At 40.1% G+C, this 24,994-nt stretch overlaps 1 protein-coding gene across 2 annotated transcripts; it reads left to right on the plus strand.

Annotated features, from left to right (window-relative positions):
- Positions 1-31: 31 nt before the first annotated feature.
- Positions 32-24,754, plus strand: SPIN1 (spindlin 1; the record flags this gene model as incomplete). 2 transcript variants are annotated; one of them, XM_082012947.1, is made up of 5 exons in its annotated part: positions 32-90; positions 12,307-12,381; positions 20,259-20,512; positions 21,512-21,745; positions 24,555-24,754. In XM_082012947.1, the coding sequence occupies 5 exons, from the start codon at positions 32-34 to the stop codon at positions 24,752-24,754; spliced, it is 822 nt and encodes a 273-aa protein (XP_081869073.1). The 2 variants fall into 2 exon arrangements, with proteins under 2 accessions (XP_081869073.1, XP_081869074.1); XM_082012948.1 differs by having other exon boundaries at positions 32-83; positions 12,333-12,381.
- Between the last annotated feature and the right edge of the window lie 240 nt (positions 24,755-24,994).

A 24,994-nucleotide genomic window follows, 5' to 3' on the forward strand; every position in this document is an offset into this window, starting at 1 on the left:
GCAGCTTTGCTGCTCACTTAAACACAGATGAATGAAGACCCCATTTGGAAAATCACCAGGTCAGCGGTCCAGAGCTGATGCAGGTGAGGTGTTTTTTGGAGTGGCTTTGTTTGGCTTTAGTGGGTAAAAAGTGTTCTTGCTTTATAGACTTTTTTTTCCCTTTACTATGTTAATCGTTTTATGAAGGTGTTATCATTCCTGTCTTAAAGGAACAGTTACTTTTTTAATAGAAGCTGATGAATTGAAAAGGCAGACATAAATTTAGTAATACAAACGTACATACAAAAAGTGTTTAATATAGTTATTAATATCAAAGTTTTATTAGAACTGTAAGTTGCATAAAATTTTTAAAAAGGAACAAAATCAATGTTTTAGGATTACATTGACATTAAGGGGAGAATTTCTCTTTTTCATCTTGGAAGTGCTGGAACAAACTTATTCGTCATATATTTATAATTTAGAGTAAAACTTCATGGGTTTATAGAAGCTGATCAGCTAGTAAATGTGAAAGAGAATCTCTTGGAAACACTACAAAAATGCAAATACTGTTGCTACTGTGTGTGCTCTCTAAACTGAAAAAGGTTAGTCAAAGTATTTAAAGCAATTTTTCATTCAGAGAAATGCAAAACATGAGTAAGCATTCATCTTCTTGTGATTAGTTAGGCTTATTTGAAGTTTTGCAACTTGAAAGACTAATGAATCTCTGCTCTGTAATAAGGATTGTCAAGAATGATGCCAAAAAAGCATCAAATGACCAATGAAGAATGGTTCTGTAGGCTGATACATGGTCCTGTATAAATTAGACTCTGCTTCGGCTGTGCATTCTGCCTCGTCTAGTGTGGGATAGGGGCTAGAAGTTACCATTTGCAAGTTAGGAATGCTACAGACCAGCAGTTTGGGGATGAAAAGATTACAGATTGTTGTTCATTCTTCTGTTCAGCTGTTTGCTTTTTAGTTGAACTTACTTGGGTAATGTAAATTGTTTTGTATGTTTAGGGGGGTTTTTTTCTGTTATGAAATTACTTCGTGGTTTTCATTGAGGGGAAGTGGCGTTCCTATTTTGTGCTGCAGCAAAACTGAGTAGTCAGTGACCTGTGTGGGGAGAGACTTAGTAGAGACATGATGCAGCGTGTTTTCTACCACCAACCATTGTGAATTGGTACTTCTCTAAAAATCTCAAGAAACCAAGCATCTGCCATGTATAATTGGGAAAGCTCAGTTCACTCTTAAAATACTGAAGCAATAGTCCATTCTGGTGCTTTCAAGGTACTAATCCAGATCATCAAGAACTGAAGCAACTGATACTGGAAAAGTTCTCTGAAACCCACTGGAAACTCAAAACTGTGTTTCCCTGTGTTTAGCTTAGTTAGTGTTAATGTGCTGTCACTCATTTGAAATATCTGCTGATTTCAAAAATAACTTCAGCAAATATTTTTAATAAATTGTTTCAAAGGAGAGACCCAATACAAAGTCTTAAACAGTTGGTTCAGTGAATTTTCATTCCATCAACTGATGAGTCATCCTTCCACTTGACGCTAGCAGGATACCTGTGGGAGTAGAATTATATTTATAAGAGAAAAGAAAGGAGGGCAGGCTTTGTCCTGGTATTTAAAATCAGGCTTGTTGACTTCTAAGCATTATCTGGGCACTGTGCCGAAGTTCAGAGAATTCAGACCCTAGGCTTTTAAGGCAACTGTTAGAAGAATGTACAAAATTGTTTTTTAACATTGAAACTACAGCACAGATTTGAAGCGTCATAACGTGAAACTTACATAGAGAGTGATTATGTGGCTGGATTTCTTCTCTGAAAACATCAAGACTTAAGCTAGGACATTTTACTTAAACATGTTGAGAAGAAAATTTTGTTTCCTATTTGTGCTTTTGACTTGGGGGGAAAAAAAAGAGAATTCATAGACTTATTTTGAAGTTGCATTTTCTATTCTTTGTTAATTATAGTTTGTCCTATAACTGGCACCATGCCAAATGGTCATTAAAATTGACACATGGATTTCTTTAGTTGCCATTTTTGCTTTTTAATATCCCTATACAACAGTTAGAATTTGTCTTCCTCTTTTTCTCCGTGAAGTTTTTTAATCTTAACTGAGAAGTCCTTAACTTATATTCATTTGATTAATGTGTTATCACTGTCATTTAAATACAACCCATAAATCATACACATTTGGTCTGCCTCAACTCTTGGCGTAGATGTGACCTAGGCTTGGGTGTTGCTGGCTTTCAGCCTCTGGCTATCATATTCTTGAGGAAGACAGCTACTGGCATCCTTGCTGTTGTTGCTCCTCCTCCTGATCATATTTGGTGGTCTGAGGCTAAATAGGTTTTAGTGATTTTGTGTGTGTGTGTGCGTGTGTGTGCGCAGTGGGTATGGAATTACCTGCTGTTTATTTCTGGATTATGGATGTGCATTAGGAAAGAGTGCATCAGGCAGCCATCATCAGACTGTGTAGCCCACTCAGCAATGAAGATTGAGCATGGGTTTTTAAAGGCAGATACTGAGCAAGAAAGATGGAATGTTTGCTTTTCGCAGTAGGTTTGATGGATTGGCTGGATGGCTGCATCTAAAGAATTTAAGTTGACAGCTTAATATCCAACTGGAAACCAGTAACGAGTGGTGTCCCTCAATGGTCTGTACTGGGACCAGCACTATTTAGAATCTTCATCAATGACATAGTGGGATTGAGTGCACCTTCAGCAAGTTTGCAGATTACACCAAGCTGAGAGGTGCAGCTGATTGACTAGAGGGAAAGGATGTCATCCAGAGAGACCTTGGCAGGCTTGGGGAATTGCCCTGTGTAAACCACATAAAGTTCAACAACATCAAGTGCAAGGCCCTTCACCTGGGTTGGGACAATCCTCAATATCCATACAGATGGGGAGATGAAGAAATTGAGAGCAGACCTGCACAGAAGGACTTGGAGGTATTAATGGATAAAAAATTGGACATGAACCGGCAATGTGCACTCGCATCTGAGACGGCAGATTGTTTCATGGGCTGCATCAAAAGCAGCATGGCCAGCAGGTCAAGGGAAGTGATTCTGCCCCTCTACTCTGCTCTGGTGAGATCCCACCTGGAGTCCTGAGTCCAGGTCTGGGACCTGCAGCACAAGACAGACATGGAGCTGTTGGAGTGGTTCCAGAGGAAGCCCACAAAAATGATCAGAGGGATAGAACACCTCTGCTGTGAGGACAGGCTGAGAGAGTTGGGGTTGTTCAGGTTGGAGAAGAGAAGGCTCTGGGAAGACTTTATTGCAGCCTTTCAGTGCTTAAAGGGGGGCTACAAGAAAGACGGGGACAAACTTTTCAGCATGGCAGCGTGCCTGTCGTTCTAGGGCTGTCTCCAGTAAAGGGGAATACAATTTTCTTTTTCTTTTTTTTTTTTAGGTAAATGTATAGTATAATTGATTGTAAAATAAGTTGTGATTTACCCTTGTGTTTATACTTAGATTCGGCCTTTTTTAGTCTAGTGATCACCTGTTTAATGCTGTGTAAGTGAAAGGCATGGTCTTCTAGAGTCCTTCCTAGCAGTTATCTCCTGGAGGCACAGAATCCTACCAAACTGTGTGATGCACAGGAACAATTGTAATGCTTTTACTGGTTCCTTGGAAAACAAAGTAATTTCTTGGCAAAGAAAATAACTAGGAAGCGTGAAGTCATATACAAGCTTTTGTAGTCTTTTCCCATTTAAAAGCAAGTGTAAATCGTTGCAGTATTGCCTTTGTGAGCTAAGAAAAGAGATCCCATTTGTAGAAGTGACTTGCTTCGGATTGCAGTGAAACCTTTTCACAGAGTCAGAATTCATTTTATCTCTATACTTCCGGTCTGAAAAGATTAAAAGAACTCTCTTCCTTCCTCAGACTCTTTTAAGTTGATGTTGCGTAATACTAGGTGTGAATGGGCACATCAAAGCATTTCTTAGATCCCTGAAAGTAATTCTGAAGTAGTCTCCAGATGCAGAATAATTCCTGTGGGGTTACTGCTGCTACTACAGAAGATTCTGAAATACAACTGAAAAACATACAGCTTTTGCTGCTTGCTTTAAACATGGGGGATATTCAAGAAGCAAGAGATTGGTGGTGTGTTTTGAAGAGCCTATCTGATTTTCATGGATTGAATGGAGTGTGCTGTCTGATGTGACAATAATAAAAATGTTGCCAGTAGCTTTCTCCCATCCTTCCTATTGTCTGCTATACCCCCCAGCTGAAGTGACATACATACTTCCCTTGGAGTCAACATCCTGAAAGAATGTTTGTTTGTGTCTTGTCTCATCGGGTTTTTTTGTCTGTCTTTGTCTAGGGTAAAGTAGAAGTATTCAGAAACATGGTTTCTAATTTGGCCATTGAATTTTGAGGCTCTATTGTCAGGATCTGATACCAGCAGAATTAACTGAGCCTCAAAAAACCCACACAGACCACATTACAATTAAATGCTTAACTGTTGCTCTTGACTGGGAGTTGGTGTTCGCTTTCTACTACAAAAAATGTGTTTCTGTGCTCTGACATAAGTGACTGAGACATAAACATTTTCTCCTTTCTCACATTCCTCAAAGTTTGAGTTCTCACTGCTTATTACAAAGAACACTAAAACTAATCCATACACTTTGATTTTTGTTCAGTATTAATTTTTTCTATTTTATATTCAGGGCAACGTAGTTGTAAGAGACTTTTTGAGTGCTATCTAAAATACGGAATTTCATGGAGTGTTCTAGTTAGAATTTGTCTTTCCATAGTTAAAAGGAGGTAAAGAATGTATATTTAAACCCATTCAGTCAATGGCCTTCATGCTGTATAGAATGTAATAACTCTTTTATTGTTCTGTAATTAGTATTAATAACTTTGAAGTCACACTGCTGCTTGTGACCAAGCTATGCTTAACCCCAAATTACTTGGTACACAGATGGTTTTTTTTCTCTTGAAATATTTGCATGAAGATACTGCCCTTGAAATGTTTGAGATTTTTTAAATGCCTTTCTGGTTTGAACTGGGAACGTGACAGAGAATGACTAATGCTAATTAGGCTTCTATGCCAAGATATTTAGGTAGTACTCGAGTTTTGAGGAGAATTTATATAAGCCAGGTTACTGCTTTATGTTCTGCAATTATTAGGTGAAGGAGAAGATCAGCAATATATGTGTATATTAAAAGTTAATTTAAAAAATTTCATGTTTGAGGCCATTAAGGCATAGCAGTGTGATGACATAGACCACTCATAAAAATGTCATGCATTTACAGATTAATACCTCAGTAAAGGAACTCTACAAGCACTTGGAAATTCTAAATTGGGAAGGAAGATTCTTCTGCAGATTTGTATAGCAAATTTCTTTGCCAGATAAAGATAAGTTTCCTGTCTTTTATTTTGTGGTGGCTTTACTTCTTCCTTTAATCTTGCAAACAAAGTAAAATACACAGGACTTAAGATATTCTCACACATGAGAAGAATTTTAGTATTTCCAATTCACTTTTTAACTCAGTTGGGAAAAGAATTCAGAATGCTGAACAGCATTTCTGAATATTTTTATAGTGAATTGGTTATAATGGGCTTTACCACTTCAAAGAAATAGGTGTTGCACCCATTCACAGGCTACCTCACATCAGCTGCTTGAAACAAAAGTTTTATCTTGGCATGGGTCAGATGATGATTTTGCGAAGAAGAGATGATAGTTATAGAGGTGCTTTGGGGTCCATTGATATTCCTCTGTGTTACAGCGGCTGTTCAGCATAATTGCTATATTTTTACTACTGGTGCTTGTGTCTGGAACATACCATCTTTTTGTGCCATCTCTGGAATGTAGTGTAAGGCCTTACTAGGGAGAGGTCTCACGTGCTGCTGTTAAACAGTTAAAGTGTGTACATCTTACTGAAACCATTTTGAGGCTTGCAGCATTATGTATTTTATGATCTTCAAGTGTGGAACTGGTTTCTTGAAGTATTAAAACTGCATTTGCTTGTTTTTCTTACTGTGTTGTATAAATAATACCTACAATTGTTTTAGCAGTTACTTTAAAGCAGTACTTTGTTTTAGATGCTTTGATGATAATTGGGAGAAGCAGTTTGAAACAGTTCTAATGTGTTACTACCATTTTACCTGGACGTCATCCTTGGTTTTCGGTGACTGGAAGGGGATCAGGCAGTGAAATTTGGGAGTGTGATGGGGGAGGGTGCATGTGTGTGCTAAATCAAGCTCTCTTACTGTTAAATGTGCATGAACCGCTTAAGCTGGCTTCTTCAGTTGTCTTGATCTCAAAATCCTCGCTGAAGATTGCAAGGATTATGGCTGTGCTACTTGAGTGTATCTTCTTCGTGCTAAGGAATGTGCTGTCCCAGGTCATAAATAATAAAGTGGCACTGTTGACATCTTAAACACTTCTCTCTCTGCGCCATCCTCCCCGCTTCTTCACCCCACCCCCAGCCCTCTGAGGGTTAGATACAACTCCAAAATCTGGATGGTACTGAACTTCAGCTTTTAAGTATGTCATAGATTCCTTGTAGCTTTCCAGTAGCAGTGGAGGAACTATTGTTGAAGGAATTCTCCTGGACCAAGAAAGATTGAGGCAGGCAGATGTATCAGATAATTTTTATTTTGACCTTGTTACTAGAATATGCTAAACGTAAGGATTCTGTTCTATTCCATCCCCCTATTTAGAACTGCTTTAGGGGACAGAAATGTTCATGGTTCCATGAATTCTTGCTATAATTTCTTCAACTGTCTAGCCAAGTGAAGTGCTACACATTTCAATTGTGTAACCTGAGATGTCTTCAGTTTCCAGTTTGCATCTGCTTTGAGACATTACTGAATTCAGACAGTGCAAAATACAAAGGTGAATTCTAGCAAATAGGCTTGTAGTTGGTACGAGAGTGGGTTTGTCCTAGGATCTTTAAGAATCCTGTCTAACATAAGATGCTGAGCAGTGCTTAGTTGGCTTTGGTTTGCAGCTCACTACATAAACGAACAAGTTGAATCCTATCAAAAATGGGAGGTTCCCAAGGTGAGAAGTTAGTGAATAGGGTAAACACCCATTCCCAGCAGTCTACATAGCTTCTCCTTTGTGTTTATTGCAGCTTCTGTAGTAAATATTCCTTCTGTGTACATCTTAGTGTTCTTCTTCACTTTGGGAGACTGCTGCTTTGGACCTCCCTTCTTAAACACAGGTTCAGAGTCCTTGAGCAGAGGACAGAAAAAAAGTTTTGTGCTGAACCATTGTGCAGAATATGTGTGTTATTTCTGTAGTGTTTTGAACTACTTGAGCTAATAAGCCAAAAGCTTACTTCGTCTCATCAGCCAGTAATGTAAAACATAAAATGTATGTTCTTGTTCTGATCGTGCAGTTCTTCTACTTTATAAGAACAGATCTCTTTTTCTAAGACTAAAAAACCACCATATTTTAATAAAATGTTTTATTATATTATGTATTAATAAAATGCAGCTGCCCCATACACAGAAGAGGTAGCTGACAATATGATCAGAAAGCTTGTTTAGTGATTGTAGTCAAGTCCCAAAGCCTTTTGGGTTTTTCATCAAGCTTTTTGTGATACCATTTTTTAATTTCCAGCTAATAGTTGTGTAAACATGCAGTTTAATTATTTGGTCTTATAACAGTCAAAAATTGCAAATAGGATCTTTTCTGTAGTAAACAGCATCTAAGGCTTAATTTCTGAAACCAAAACATTTCAGATGTTATTAACCCTGGAAACGCAGGTACCTAAGGATTTGATACAAGCTTGAGTGTTGTAAATGTAAGGGGTGGTATTACTTTAATTCTGCCATTTCTGTAATTTTGTATTTGTCCCCTTGAATTTTTTCATATGACAGTGAAAAGGTGACAATATTTGTGAAGACTTTGAATGTTAATGGTGCTTGAGTTAGTGCTTGACTTTCTTGTGTGACACTACTACTACCATGAAAGTTTTCAACATACATATTCCAAAGCTATGCTTGGAACATGCATATAGTGTTGAACTTCAAAAGAATTGGTTTGCTTAGTCCTAGAGAGAAACTCAGATACTTCTCTGTAGGTGTCAATTTAAGCATCAATAGTTGAAATTCTGGGTATGTTTCTACACACACACGAGACATTAGAGTTACACGTGTCAGTCCAGCACTCTGACAAGGTTCTTTTAGATATTGCAGACAAAGAGGTTTTAATGTTTTGATACCAATGGAAGGCAGTTGACATTATATGGAATTCTACTGAGCAGAGCAGTATACTGAAATAACAACACAATTGTAATTTAGCAAGTGCACTGTGACAGTGGCTATCACAGTGGCCTCTTGGTCGTGTGAGCCACCTCACTGCCTTTTGTCCTGAACCCTGTAAAAACCCACATGGGTGGCCCATGACTGACCAGGCTTCCCTGCACTGTAGCACCCAGGAGATGTGACAGTTACTTGCCATGACCTACAGGCTCAGATCTGTCCAGCATGTCTGAGATGGCAGACTTCAGCATGGTGATCTGCAACTCTTGAGAATTCTTCCACCACCATCTCCACTGCCTGTCATCCGCCACTTCCTGATGGCTAGCAGGGAGTTACCTGGCCCAGCAGACAGCACAGCCCCACATGCAGTGCAGGGTTGTAGCAGCTCCTTCTTTCCCCCTCCCATCCAGCCACATTTTGAGGCTGAGCATGATGTCATATAGTCTGGAGTATCTCTGGTCTGGAGTTGGGGTCAACTGTCCTGGCTGTGTCCCCTCCCAACTTCTTGTGTGCCTCCAACCTACTTGCTGGTGGAGCAGTATGAGGAGCAGAAGAGGTCTTGATGTTGTGTAAGCACTGCTTAGCAGTGACTAAAACATCTGCGTTATCAACACTATTTTTGGCACAAATTCAAAAGATAGCCCCATACAAGCTACTATGAAGAAACCTAACTCCATCTCAACCAAAACCAGTAAAATGAGGAAGACTGAGAGAATCGGGATCAAGCTAGATATCTACTGTCCGTTTCTCATCCTCAGCATACATAGCAGCCATCACTTCACTAGGATCTAATTGAGTTCACAGTAGTAAATGATCCCTACATATGTGGGTATTGGCTGTGATCTGAGGCTGCAGTTTTCATTCTAAGAACTTACTTTGATTTTTCTAGCTGTGCATATCACCTTTATACATCATGTTATCTTTTGTAACCTCCTTCTATCCTCTTGTTCTTGCCTATCTCCTCTGCTGACTTCACTGCTGCTCACAAGTAACTTTCTAACAATCAGCACAAGCCTGCTTTACCCTTTATTTTCTGCAACTTCTAAGAAGCTTTTCATTTTTCATATTCATCCCAAAATATCACTGAGATCAGTGCAGTGTTCTTCTGTCCCTGAAAAATCCCACGCAGGATTTCTCCATTCCTCTTTTACAAATTTTTCAGTGTATTGTGTTTGCATGGCAAGGTTTTGTTAGCGGGGGGGCTACAGGAGTAGCTTCTGTGAGGAAGCTGCTAGAAGCTTCCCCCATGTCCAACAGAGCCAATGCCAGCTGGCTCCAAGACACACCTGCTGCTAGCTAAGGCCGAGCCCATCAGTGATGGTGGTAGGGCCTCTGGGGTAACAGATTTAAGAAGGTAGGTGGAAGAATGGCAACACCAACTGCAGCTGGAGAGACGAGTGAGAATATGTGAGACAAACAATGCTGCAGACACCCAGGTCAGTGAGGAAGGGGGGGAGGAGGTGCCCCAGGCGCCAGAGCCGAGATTCTTCTGCAGCCCTTGGAGCACTCCACGCCGGAGCAGGGGGATGCCTGAAGGAGGCCATGACCCTGTGGGAAGCCTGTGCTGGAGCAGGCTCCTGGCAGGTTCTGTGGACCCATGGAGAGAGGAGCCCAGGCTGGAGCAGGTTTGCTGGCAGGACTTGTGACCCCGAGGGGCAACCAGGCTGGAGCAGCCTGTTCCTGAAGGATGGCACCTTGTGGAAGAGGGACCGAGGCTGGAGCAGTTCATGAAGACCTGTGGTCTGTGGGAAAGACTCAGGTTGGAGAAGTTGATGGAGGACTGTCTCCCATGGGAGGGACCCCACACTGGAGCAGGGGAGGAGTGTGAGGAGTCCTGCCCCTGAGGGGGAAGGAGTGTCAGAGGCAACCTGTGATGAATGGACCGCAACCCCCATTCCCTGTCTCCCTGTGCTGCTGGTGTGGAGGAGGTAGAGAATTTGGGAGTGAAGTTGAGCACGGGAAGAAGGGAGGAGTGGGGTGGAAGGTGTTTTAAGATTTGGGTTTGTTTCTCATTGATTGGTAATAAATTAAACTAATTTCCCCAATTTGAGTCTGTTTTGCCCATGACAGTAATTGCTGACTGATCTCTTCCTGTCCTTATCTCAACCCATGGACCTTTGGTTGTATTTTCTCTCCCCTGACCAGCTGGGGAGGGGAGTGATAGAGTGACAAGTCACCACTCTGAGGCTTTTACTCATCACTGAAGTGCTGAATCAGAATTCTGAGTATTATTGAACTGTTAGTACATAACATTCAACCTATCATGTCAGACTGCCATGACCTGTTAGTGTCAAGTGTCCACAACTCTGACCACATTCAAAGAGGGTTTAGTATTTTAATATCTTTTTCTTTTTAAGTTTTTTTTGGCATTGCACTAGTTTTTGATCTAGCAGAATGTTAAAACCATAAAATCACTGGTATTTGGCAGAATATAGTAATTGCAGAATACAACTGTGTCTCAATACAAATGTGATTCTGTTTACTGGTCTCTATAACATGTTCACCGTCACAGCACTGGGCATCCCCAGTTGCTGGGAGGGAGTACAAGGGTTGAAGCCAGTTCAAGCCTGTTGCTCTTCTGAAAGCTATTTTTGTTCATCGTTCGTTTTGTGTGTTCTCTGTTAGGTTGATATGTGTATATACTTCCCCTAGTGCTGGTCTGGCTAACTCAGGAAGGATGTATATTTGCACCCTTTGGATTAACTGAAGGGTGAAAAACTACAGAGCCAGTTAATTCATGTAACTGTTGTAGCTGAATGATCATCTCAATTGTTACAGCCGTTTTCCTAGAATAAAGACAACCCAAGCCTCTGCTGTGTTAAGTTCAGCTTTCTTTTTAATAGTTGTGGTCCGTCACTCCATATGTTCATCCCTGATCTTCTGTATTGGGTTTGTATGGGCAAGGTTTGGTAGCGGTGGAGGTTGCAGGAGTGACTTCTGTGAGAAGCTGCTAGAAGGTTCCCCTGTGTCCAACAGAGCCAATGCCAGCCAGCTCCAAGATGGACCTGCCACTGGCCAAGGCCGAGCCCATCAGCAACGGTGGTAGCACCTCTGGGATCACATTTAAGAAGAGGGGAGTTGTGGGGAGGGAAATGGCACAGCAATTGCAGCTGGAGAGAGGAGTGAGAATATGCAAAACAACTCTGCAGGCACCCAGGTCAGTGAAGAAGGTGGGGCGGGGAGGAGGTGCTCCAGGCACCAGAGCAGAGATTCCCCTGCAGCCTGTGGTGAAGTCCATGGTGAGGCTGGCTGTGCCCCTGCAGCCCATGAAGGGCCCCACGCCAGAGCAGGGGGATGCCCAAAGTAGGCTGTGACCTAGTGAGAAGCCGACGCTGGAGCAGGTTTGCTGGCAGGACTTGCGAACACATGGGGGACCCACACTGGAGCAGTCTGTTCCTGAAGGATAGCACCTTGTGGAAGGGACCCAGGCTGGAGCAGTTTGTGAAGAGCTGCAGCCTGAGGGAAGGACTCACATTGGAGAGGTCTGTGGAGGACTGTCTCCTGGGGGAGGGACCCCACGCTGGAGCAGGGGAAGAGTGTGAGGAGTCCTCCCCTTCAGGAGAGAGGAGTGTCAGAGACAACGTGTAATGAACTGACCACAACCCCCATTCTCCATCCCCCTGTGCCGCTTGTGGAGGAGGTAGAGAATTTGCGAGTGAAGTTGAGCCTGGGAAGAAGGAGGGGGGACCTGTTTTAAGATTTGGTTTTATTTTCTCATTAAGCTACTCTGATTTAATTGGTAATATATTAAACTTTCCCCAGGTGGAGTATTTTGCCTGTGGTGGTAATTGGTCAGTGACTTCTCCCTGTCCTTACCTGGACCCACAACCACTTGGTTATATCTTCTCTCCCTTGTCCAGCTGAGGAGGGGAGTGATAGAGAGGCTTTGGTGGGTGCCTTGGCGTCCAGCCAGGGTCAACCCACCATACTTCATGACCCTTCAGCCTGTGTCTGTCTATGCAGAACCTTCTCCCATTGTAGCAGTTCATTGATCAGTCAGAACATGAAGTGTTTGGATTCTTTACATTTTGACGTGCGAAGGGAAGGCTTTTGTATAAGATGGCTTTTTTGGCATGATATAAACACTTTATTTTTCAGTAATTCCACCATCATTTATATTGTAGGTCATGCAGGAGTGTCTGCCAGCATGATGAAGAAAAGAACTTCCCACAAGTAAGTTGTTAATATTTTTACTAAAGTACAGCTCTCAGTAACTGGAAGTACTGTTCTAGAAGTATATCTCTATTGTTCCACTCCGTTCTTGAAAATCATGTGGAATAATACTCAGTCTGTATATGTGTGTAGTCAGACTTCTAATTCTCTCAGGAGGGTGGTAGAAAAGAATGCCCCACAAATAAAGTTTTAAATGTTGATTTGACTGTTAACATGGAATTACATTTTTGTAATTCTTTCTGGATTTCAGAGAGAAGGAGTTACAAGCCATAAGTTAGTTATGTGTACTGTAGGATCCCTGTTCTCTGGCACAGAGTTCATTCATTGTCACCAGGACAATAAAAATTGCAAAGCATGCTTACTGATAACCCAGTCTGGAAGAAATCTTGGAAATACCTAATATTGTATTCACTACAACTGTAGTTTTGAACAGGATTTTTCACTTTTCTAAAATAAAGAATATACTGAAATAATTCTGTAAGGAGGCTGCTATTTGTGTGTGAAGGATACCTGCTTATCCTGCACATTCATGGCATGTATTTTTCCCTCTACATTTTCAAATAGTAGCAGCTGAATATCGGTGAGTAGCTGTGTGAAAATAGATGTAGTTCTAAACATGATTGGTCTTAATGTCAAACAGCAAGATACCATATCTGGCTACAGATCTAAGCTGGGTAAATGTGAAACTTAGTGAAATGTTACTAGTTGTATTTTAAGTGTAAAGTCCTATAGTGGTGCATCAATCAAAAGCGATTTGTTCAGCCGGTGTATTTTCCATGATTAGCATAGTTAATCACTGCTAACAGTGTTAAATGTTGCCCAGAGACAGCACCTGATGTAAAACTACTCTAATCCCTTCCACTAGCTCATCATTATCCATTCTGTCTATCTTCATAGAAGGCAAAGAGAAACATTTATTTGTCTAGGGGCAGGTAGAGTTGGTTAAAACTTAATTTCTCTTGTTCTCTTTCAACCGCTCAGAGAAAGGAGTGTATGATGGGAAGACTATCAGAGGTGGGTTGCCTTTTGTACTTGAGGGTGGCTAGATTTGTCTTAATTGTTGTGTTGATATACACTTACTTAAATACCTAAGTAGGCTGTAAATTTGTTAGCATAAAGGCTTTTGTGGGGCATAAGAAGTTTTGATCCTAAGTGACATGATTCTGAGGCATTTAACTTAAGCGTCCAGCTTAGTTTTATATTAATGTAGCCTAGTTCAATTGTTTATTAATGATTTAGTAAAAGTTTTTTGTACCAAACCAAGATGATTTCTTGTGTGCTGCTCACTGACTTATCTGAGAATCAGCAGAGTAGTAGAGAACTCTTCATATTTTCAGTTTACCATAAATGAGTAGTATATGAAAGACCATGATACTACTCTGAGCTGTTATGGTAGACCATGAGGTAGTAATGCATACTTTGTCACTGATATAGTTAGTTATGTAAAGAAAGAGGACAAGCCTACTGTCACTCCAAGGCCATCAAGGAGATTTTAATCTAGGTTCAGAAGGTTTGTGGCAGAGGAAGGATCCAAGAGGATGGAACACGGCATGACTCAGTAGTTGAAGATGGGGCAGAATGAGCAGCATGGATAAGTCTTCTGAACTCTTCTTTGCTAAATGATAGTTAACTGTTGAGCCTTTTGGAAATGGTTCCTGTGGTTATAGGGCAGTTCTTCCAAGTGCTCTGTCAATGAGTAGTGGTGATCTCTGCCAATATGAAGCTGACCTCACTGGCATCAGATCAGTCATTAATCTCCCAGATTTCATTCTTTCCACCTTTGGTGCATAAGGGAAGAGTACAAGAAACACTATAAAACAATCCTTTCTTCATAGGCTCTCCAGATTTCTTGTAGTTGGCAATTCAAGGACATTGAGGCTCAGGTTACACCTGCAATTTAACAAGAAGTGAGTTTAAACATTTTGAAGTTCTGATCCCACTTTAGGCTAACTTGTAATCTTGGTTCCTGCAGTATCTGAAGATGAAATTCACAACTAACTGATGGCTTTTGAGGGATTACAGGAAGTACTTTTAAAACTTTTGCCTCAACTGATGTGCCTCATAGTCTGAATATTGTGCAAAGTAGTTAATAACAATTCTCTCATCACCCTTCTGCTATTAATGATAGTCTGTAGTAAGATTGCAATTGTAAGAAGTTCTGAGTCCTATTTTTAATAACTTTTCTGCTTAGCATCGTGAAAGACTTTAAATTGTACTGACTATTGCTACTGTACTGCATTTATACTGTTTTATAGTTTTCCTTCCTGTTTTTCACAGTTGTGCCTCTTTTGCACATCTGAGGGGTATGTTTTCTTTCACCGTTCTGTTTTTTTCCTTTTTTCTACCCTGCAGTGTTTTTCTGAGATGAGATGATCAGAAAAGAAAAAAAAAAAAAACACATCCACCAAACCTAAATGGATAACTTCACTTGATAGGTTATTGGAAATTAATATTCTTCTTTCTATAAATGCTACTTTGTCTTCTAAGCACAACCCTGAAGTAACAGTTGATTTTTCTGCTAGCAGTTCTGTATTACATTGCTTTCCCTGGTAGTAGTTGCCAAACAAAAGTTTATGCAAGGACCATATAAATACAACTTTAAAATCTGTCTAGTCTTTAGAAACTTTCTAAAGTATCTGGTTCTGATTATGAAACCTTTTCATGTAACTAGGCTTACTGCCTTCAAGATATGGAAGAGGATCTGAAATTTTTGGGGATTGAAAAGCCATTTACAATGAGGATATGTCAAGAGCTATTTCTGGAACTTTCTATTTTCTGGTTTTCTTGGCTCTGATTTTTATATGGTCATGGTTTAGCCCCAGCCGGCAACTAAGCCCCATGCAGCTGCTCGCTCACTCCCCCACGGTGGGACAGGGGAGAGAATTGGAAGAGTAAAAGTGAGGAAAGTCATGGTTTGAGATAAAGACAGTTTAATAAACAAAGCAAAGCAAGGAATGAATCCACTACTCCCCATGGCCAGGCGGGTGTTCAGCCATCTCCAGGGAAGCAGGGCCTCATCACGCGTAATGGTTTCTTGGGCAGACAGATGCCATAACTCCGAACGTCCCTCCACCCCTTCCTTCTTCTTCGTCCCAGCTTTATATACTGAGCATGACGTTGTATGGTAGGGAATGTCTCTTTGGCCAGCCTGGGTCAGTGGTCGTGTCTGTGTCCTCTCCCAGCTTCCCGTGCACCCCCACCCTTCTTGCTAGCAGGCCAGCATGAGAAGCAGGACTGTCCTTGACTACTTAACGTGCTGAAGTTTTTAGTTGTTGCTATCAACATTACAGAATCACAGAATCATTAAGGTTGGAGGGGACCTTCAAAATCATAAAGTCCAACCGTTAACCCAACACCACCATGCCCCCTAAACCATGTCCTGAAGCATCACATCCACACATTTTTTGAACACTTCCAATGATGATGACTCCACCACCACCCTGGGCAGCCTGTTCCAATGCTTGACCACTATGTCAGTGAAGAAATTTTTCCTAATATCCAATCTAAACCTCCCCTGGTGCAACCTGAGGCCATTTCCTCTTGTCCTATCACTAGTTACTTGGGAGAAGAGACCAACACCCATTTCGGGTAGCTGTAGAGAGCGATAAGGTCTCCCCTCAGCCTCCTCTTCTCCAGACTGAATAATCCCAGTTCCCTCAGCTGCTCCTCATAAGGCTTGTGCTCCAAACCCCTCACTAGGTTCGTTGCCCTTCTTTGGACACGCTTGAGCACCTCAGCGTCCTTCATGTAGTGAGGAGCCCAAAGCTGAACACAGGATTCAAGGTGCAGCCTCACCAGTGCAGAGTACGGGGGCACAATCACTTCCCTATTCCTGCTGGCCACACTATTCCTGATACAGTCCAGGATGCTGTTGGCCTTCTTGGCCACCTGGACACACTGCTGGCTCATGTTCAGCCGGCTGTCAACGAGCACCCACAGGTCCTTTTCTACTGGGCAGCTCTACAGCCACTCCTCCCTAAGCCTGTAGTGTTGCATGGGGTTGTTGTGGCCGAAGTGCAGGACCTGGCACTTGGCCTTATAAAACCTCATACAGTTGACCTCAGCCCATCAATCCAGCCTGTCCGCATCCCTCTGCAGAGTCTTCCTGCCCTCCAGCAGATCAATCTTCACACCCAGTGTGGTATCATCTGCAAACTTACTGATCCCCTCATCCAGGTCATCAGTAAAGACATTGAAAAAGACTGGCCTCAGAACCAAGCCCTGGGGAACACCACTTGTGTCTGGCCACCAACTGGATTTAACTCCATTCACCACGACTCTCTGAGCTTGGCCATCCAGCCAGTTCTTCAGCCAGAGAAGAGTACACCTGTCTAAGCCACGAGCCGCCAGTTTCTCTAGGAGAATGCTGTGGGAGACAGTCTCAAAGGCTTTACTGAAGTCTGGGTAGACAACATCCACAGCCTTTCCCTCATCCACTGGGCGAGTCACCTGGTCATAGAAGGAGATCAGGTTGGTCAAGCAGGACCTGCCTTTCATGAACCCATGCTGCCTGGGCCTGATCCCTTGGTTGTCCTTCACATACACTGTGAGCACCCTCAAGATGAACCAACCGCTCCATGATCTTCCCCAGCATGGAGGTCAGGCTGAGAGGCCCGTAGTTCCTGGGTTCCTTCTTCCAGCCTTTCTTGTAGGTGGGCGTCACATTGGCAAGCCTCCAGTTGTCTGGGACCCCCCCTTTTAACCAGAACTGCTGATAAATGGTGGAGAGTGGCTGGGCAAGCTCCTCCGCCAGCTCCCTCAATACTCTTGGGTGGATCCCATCAGGCCCCATAGACTTGTGGGTGTCCAGGTGGTTTAGCCTGGCTGAAACCAGGACATATGTCTAGGAAAACTGTTATCCAATCTTCAAGAGCAAATCTTTGTGGAATTTTAAGGATAATTCTAATGCAATGGGATGAAAAAATTTTGTTGGGCCTTCTGGATATAGCATTATAGAGGGTTTTGTAATTTTGTATTTCTTTGTGTATGTTGTGGTTTAACCCCAGCCAGCAACTAAGCACCACACAGTCACCTGCTCACTCACCCGCAGTGGGATGGGGGAGAGAATCGGGAGAATAAAAGTGAGAAAACTCATGGATTGAGATAGGGAAGTTTAATAGATAAAGCAAAAGCCGCACACACAAGCAAAAGAAAACAAGGAAGTCCTTCATTACTTCCCATGGGCAGGCAGGTGTTCAGCCCTCTCCAGGAAAGCAGGGCTCCATCATGCTTAACGGTTACTTGGCAAGACAAACACCGTAACTCTGAATGTCCCCCCACTTCTGTCTTTTCCCTCCAGCTTTATATGCTGAGCTTGGCATCATATGGAATGGAATATCTCTTTCCTCAAATGGGGTCAACTGTCCTGTCTGTGTCCCCTCCCAGCTTCTTGTGCAGCCCCACCCTACTCACTGGTGGGGTAGGGTGAGGAGCAGAAAAGGCTGTGGCACTAACAAAAAAGTCTCTGTATTATCAACACTGTTTCCAGCACAAATCCAAAACATAGGCCTATACTAGCTCCTATGTAGAAAACTGACCTAATCCCAGCCAAAACCAGTACAGCGTATCACAGAAACAACACACTGTTGATGAGAGATTTGAGTTGGTTACTTGGTTGTCTTACATGGAAGTACATTCATAGCTATTGTTGATAGTTAGAAACCTATGCTTGCTTTCTTACCACATATTCAGATGCAAGAAGGTTTTCCTCAGTAATTTACTAGTTTGAAAATCTCATTTCTTGCAGTATGAGCCACTGCAGATGAGAGTAAATGGCTGTTCAGTAGTACAACTTTCAAATAAAAAATTGAACTGCAAGTACACCTGGTGGGTACTTGACTTGTATTTAAATTTGTAATGCTTTTTTCTCTCTGAGGCATTTTAAAGGTAGTTAGCAGTTTGAACTCAGTTATGTAGTCTTTTTCCGTCATATTTTTTAAAATTAGTGTGAAGCTTTTCACTTAATTGTTCCAATTTAAACATTAAAGTGGATTATGCTTTACAGGTAGAAAGTAAAATTGACCAAGGTTGAACATGAATAGTATTGTTTTTACCTCTTTCAACGATGAGATGATTAGCAGCATAGACAAATTGCTTAAAACTGAATTGTTTTATCTATCAAGTTTTTTATCTTCCATTGGTTTTATTCTGCTTTAGAATGGAACTGTGTTTCATTAGAACTAAATAAATTAATTGCACGCAAAACAAATTAATTTTTATTGTGCCGAGAACTAGAGCTCTGATCTCATTTTGTAAGAATTAACTAAGACCTTTACAACTTTAAAAAATCAAATATATATATTACTTGAGCAAGAACAAGAATTTGAAAATGTGTTTCTACCTAAAATTAGAACTAGCTTTGTAGGGTAGTTTCTCTTAACTGGAAGAGGTTGGAGTTCCTATAATAGTCTGTGCTGTCAAAGTTAGGAATACAAAAACTGCAGATAGATCTTGTTGAAGAGCTCAAATGATAACGAAAGTGAAATTTGACAAATCCTCCTGTTAAGATCTTAATGGTGAATGTATGTCTGGAGGTGGGACAAGCTGCTGAAGGAATAGTTCGGTTTTTTTTTTAATAGTTATAATTACATCTTCAGCATTAAGCATTCCAGTGTCATGTAGTGAGTGCATTATTCTGAAAGACTGTTTCCAGGATTTCAGTGGTATGATTGTTATTTGTCTTTTTTGGATCATATAGGGGCTTCTCTGAGAGCATTCCATCGTTCCTGGAGATGTTTCTTTTTGGTCACTATCTCTAATCTAAGGAAGATTATTCTTTTCTGCAACTGATACTCTCTTTTAGACGTTGCTTTTAAGCATGCTAGTGGTGTGTATATTTTACTGCCATTTAAATGAAGTGTGCTACATATGGTAACCTAAAAATTTATTTTACAACTAGCTGACATTCATGAGAATTCTGATCAGGCAACTATCTAAATAATCTTTTTAGGAATGAAAATGTCCGTTGTAATGTGCAAAAATAGATATAATACTAATTTCTTATAACCAATGTACTGTCATAGTATTCCTTCGTTTCTTCCATTTGTATTCAGAATTGTCAATTCGTGTTGTTTATAACTGGGTAGAACAAAACCTGTATAACACTTGAAGTGATTTGAAACTGTCAAATAGCTTATGTGACTGTTGATTAGAACAATAGCTATTATTCACCAGAGGGAATTCCCATGCAACTTGCATGAAAATACAAGAAGGGCAAAAAGAGTATTTTTATGTTTTCCACGTTAAGGAGTATCCCTTCTATTGCCATTACTATTACATAACATTTTTCTTTTGCTATACTAAAAAGGAATGCTAGAGAAGAGTTGTTGCTACTGTGTGTCTTTAAAAATACTTTGAGTCAAAAATACCTGTAAATGGAGAAGAAAGCTGAATTTCCTTCAGGTGAAAACACAGCTTAGGGAAAATAAACGCCTTGGAAGAATTTTAGTCAGCCACTCGTAATGTTTCCATTGACCTCTTCCTCCTGGGACAGGAGTTGTGTGTACCGTTCTGCAGAGAGCAACGAGATAGTAAAGTTATAATTCTGCCAGGTAACCTTGTGCTTTTGAGACCTGATCAGGTGAGTTTTACTTTTGACATTGAGGGTAGCAAGGGCTAAAAATAGTTCTTTTGCTTTAATCCAACTAGTTTTAGATACGATTATTAGGAAGCTGACCTTATAGAGCACATCAAAAATGTGCCTCTGCTTTTCAGTGTTTTTCTTTTTCCCATACTGTGTTATATACTTTATGTCTTAATTTGAATAAAGTGCACTAACTATAAAAAATACTGCCATCTTAAAGCATACAGCTTTTATCTGGAGTAGAATTTTGAATATGTATGTACTGTTTAATATTGATGTTTGTATCTGTGTACAGAAAGCATAGAAACAATGTGGGACCAAGCAAACCTATTTCTCAGCCACGAAGAAATATTGTAGGCTGCAGAATACAGCATGGATGGAAGGAAGGGAGTGGACCTGTAACACAATGGAAGGGCACAGTTCTTGATCAAGTTCCTGTAAATCCCTCCCTTTATCTTATAAAGTATGATGGATTTGACTGTGTGTATGGACTAGAACTGCACAAAGATGAAAGAGTTTCAGCACTTGAAGTTCTTCCAGACAGAGTTGGTAAGTGTTTTGGGTTTTTCTCATAAATTCACACACATACAAGCTGACATTTACTATTAAATATTCTCCACTAATCTCCCCAGACTTACCCCAAAATATCTGAGCACCTGTTAATAGTCAATTTCGTTTTTGCCACATGGCAGGTAGCCCAAATGCTCTGTTTAAATTTTCTTGATTTTGCAAAGATTTGATCATAGCCAGTGAGTGCAGTGCTGTCTTCTGACTTTAAGTGATATGCAGTACATATACTGTAGTTTTTGTTTAGAGTCTTATGCCTAAGAACCATATGTAAAGTTAATGTTATTTCTGTTAAAATTTAAACTCTAAGGATCTTGGCTCTGTTGTCTTTTACGCGTGTCTAATAGTAATCATGTCACATGTAGTTCCCCTAAGTGCTTTTAATAATAAGGGGGGAAAGGCATTTTCCAAGTGAAATAACTTGATTAGAAACAAGGCTTTTTGATTTTCAGAATTAGCACTGGATTGTTAAACTGCAGGTTTTTCAAACTGCGAAGTTCAATATTTACCCAAGTAATTACTATTTTATAAACAGAATAAACTGTTGCTTCTTCTGACTGCATAGCAATTGGTAGCAGTCTCTAGAGTGGTGTTAAGTGGAACCAAACACCCAAGTTTCATTAATAACTTCATAGAACTGTTCTGTGATTGACCTCTTCCTCTTCTCCCCTGACTGCCTCTCCCCCTCCAGTGTCTAGTTAAAATACAAAGAGTTTTCACTGGTGTGGCCTCGATTGATCTCCTTTTACCTTGCATGATGATTGATTAATCTTAGGGAGTATGATAATACATTGGTTTTTTAACAACATTCTGAAGTTCTGCAGTTCTTCAGCAGTAAACTCTCTGGAATGGACAGTGTTTGTTTTGTATATGAATTGACTAATTCCAGTCAAATTTGTTTATGAATCAGGGTAAAGATTATTTTTCACAAAGACATGTACCTGTGCTTTTGAATTAATTTATGAAATGCTATCATTTCAGCTTCATCTCGAATTAGTGATGCCCACCTGGCAGACACAATGATTGGTAAAGCTGTGGAACATATGTTTGAGACAGAGGATGGCTCAAAAGATGAATGGAGGGGGATGGTTTTGGCTCGAGCTCCTATTATGAACACATGGTTTTATATTACCTATGAGAAAGATCCCGTCTTGTACATGTACCAACTCTTAGATGATTATAAAGAAGGTGACCTTCGCATTATGCCTGATTCAAGTAAGTAGACCAGTTACTGTTTTCTTCTGTGTGTCATAAAAGTGTCAGTTTTTTATATCAACATTGTGCTGTGTTTTATTTATGGATAGGAGAGTCCAAACAAAGATCTTGTTTGTTACTCCAATTTTTTTTAAGCATAACAACTAACAAAGGTTATAGCACAACAAAACACCTGCGTTAACCGCTGAAATACTTTACTTTTATCAGCAGTGACATATGCACAGAAAGCATTTTCTGTAACTGTTCCTCATTCTGCTGAACGTATGTGCATACTACTTTGGAAGAGGTTATGCTTGGATTTTTTGATAGAAACTGGCAAATCAGAAGTTTTCCACTGTTGTTTTTGTATAAAACTATCACGGCTTGCCAGGATGGATCTTGATTTGTGCTTCTGAAGCAGTTCTTGTGGGAATAGTATTTTGTGACCAACTAATATAGTCAGATTAATTTCTTTGGGGTAGGTGTCTTCAGTGTGAAAAGCTACAGAGTAGTTTCTTGGAGGAAAGAAGTACTAATCTTTTGAGAACTCATTCTCTCACATGTTGCAGCGCACTAGCAAGAAAAATACTTCAGTAGATTAGGAGGGATATTTTTTTTTCCCCCCTCCCTTCTTGAGGGGAAAGTCATCAGGACTTTTTCCTTACTAACTTAGAAGGATTTTCACAGAGTCAATATTGTTCAAGAGATTAGGATAGCCAGTACAAAAAAAGAGGGGAAAAAAGCTTGTAAAGAATACTTTATTTCTGGCATGTACCTAAAACACACTTCTCTGACAGAGGCAATGTGGGCTTTAGAGATGATTAATAATTGGATAACTGGAGTGGTTGGCTATGTAGTGCTTTACATAAGTATTAGTTATAACTAATTTGTTGAGTTTGAGACTCTCTTCCTTCAGATCTAGCACTGGTAACAGTCTGCTGGCTAAATAAACAATTCACACTTACCTGCATAGTATCTGTAGCGGTCATGTGTTTAGGTGTTTTCCCACCCCCCTCTAACAAAAAGCATCATATCTGTTGCTTGTAAAGAGTAAGCCACAAATGTTAACAGAAAAAAGTGACCCTCCTCTTCCTGAAGAAATAAAGAAAACTCTTTCGGATTTGAATCTTCCAATAATTAGTTCGTTGTCTTAACTGTTGAAAAGGACTTGGAATGTATTTTAAGTCTGGTTTGCTTTCTTTCACCTTTAGGGGTGGGGGTTAGGGAAAAGGCTTGTATAATTTCCATTTGAGAACTAATTAGTTTTAGTGCACTTTTTCTTCCATGCCCACCACTAGACTGTCTACTGCTTACCTGTTTCCAAAACACTTCTAAGTATTTGCTATCTTCCCTGAATCTGAATACTTTCCAGATCTTTTGAATTGTGTCCTTAAGTAAATGATTGGATGTTAAAAGTAGTATTTTTCAAATCAGATTTTAGAATACCTGGAAGTAAATATAGTGGAGCCATAGTATTATAACTAAAATTTCTAGGGAACCCTTTTTTCTTAAAGACAGGCTTTGCATATGCAAGGAGACCACAATATAGATAATTTCTTTTAAGTTTTATTGGTGAGGGGAAAATGTATTGCTGGATCTGATACTAAAACTTTGTCAACATTTTGTAAATCCTTCTAAATGAAAATGTAAGAGTTTAACTTGCATCTTTGCCAAGGAAGACTCTTTACATAAAGCTAATATTAAGAGGAAAATAACTATGTCAGTGCATTTATAAGAGGAACTGAAACAAATATTGAAAGAGAAACTTCCTAAGTTGTGGAAGAATCTTAAGTGTAAGTATAAGCCAATGTATTCATTCCCTGTTGGTATTTTTTTTTCTCCCTTGGGAGTTCTTTCACAGCTCACAGAACTGAAAAGAAAATGAGTGAAATCTGGAAGGGATTCTTAATGCAAACATGGAACAAAGACATTAATTTAAAAGCTTAGGATTTCCAGAATAAAAACCACATAAAGTGTGACCATTACTAAGAATTTGTCATGGAAATACAAAACGCAAGTTTATCTAAACTGGTCAAAAAGAAGACAAGCTGCAAAAGAAGGTGTGGTTAGCTTCTAGTTCTCCAGTACAGTGCTTTGACCTTTTATCACATTTGTTCTGTGATTGGCTTATAACCAACCCTTTGGCAATTCAGTGTTACCAGTCAGGCCTTTTTGTATCCAAATTTATCATAGGCATCATCTAAAATATACAGATATTTCTGGCTAGGTCTTGGTAGACAAGCAAATAATATGGTTAGACTTTACTGACAGCATTGGTCCAATATGGAGTCAAAAGCCCCATTTAATAAGGAGTTTACACTTACTATCGTCTTAGAAGAGATGTTTTTGTTGCAGTGGCATGCATACTCTGAAACTTTGAATAATGTATGTGAAATGACGGAAGTTTAGTTTGGCTGCCTTTCTGCTAAGGAGATACAGTGCCTTTTTCTGCTGGTGGCTTAAATTCAGTTATCCACATTTTCTGTAACTTGTCTGTAAACTGTCACATCAAAAGATTTACTTCTAGTACCAAAGTGCTATTTTTGTCTTAATAAAACTGAAGACAGTATTACTTGAAAATTTTTCTGCAACTGTACTTCTAAAACAATGGCAATCATTAGGTTCACTGAACAAAACTAATTTTCTGCATAATCTGTAGATTATGTAGAATTGAAAATTATGAAGAATTGTATAGATTAAAACTTCTGATTGTTTTGTATGGGTTTTTAAGAACTTCCATATCGCAAAGTTCCTTTAATGTCTACCAAAGTTGTCTTGCATATCGAAAAGTTCCTTTAATGTCTACCAAAGTAATCTGGTTTTGTTACAGATGATTCACCTCCTGCAGAACGGGAACCAGGTGAAGTTGTGGACAGCCTGGTAGGCAAACAAGTGGAATATGCCAAAGAAGATGGCTCAAAAAGGACTGGCATGGTCATTCATCAAGTTGAAGCCAAACCATCTGTCTATTTCATCAAGTTTGATGATGATTTCCATATTTATGTCTACGATTTGGTGAAAACATCCTAGACGTCATCGTGAACTTTTGCCAAATTTGTGGAACTATTAAATGTAAAATTTGTAGACACAAAGACTTGACTGCTTTCCAGTTTAATGAAAGCTTAAATGTCCCTGCGAACCCACAATCTCTGCCAGCAAAACTGTTTTGTTCTGAATAATATAAACAAACGTGACACATTTTGTGTAAGAGAACTCCTTTTCTTGAAGGAAGTCAATATATTTGGGCAGGAGGGAGTTAAAAGCAAAGAA

The sequence above is a fragment of the Phaethon aethereus genome, assembly GCF_964289735.1.
Source record: "Phaethon aethereus genome assembly, chromosome: Z".
Classification (NCBI taxonomy): Eukaryota; Metazoa; Chordata; class Aves; order Phaethontiformes; family Phaethontidae; genus Phaethon; species Phaethon aethereus.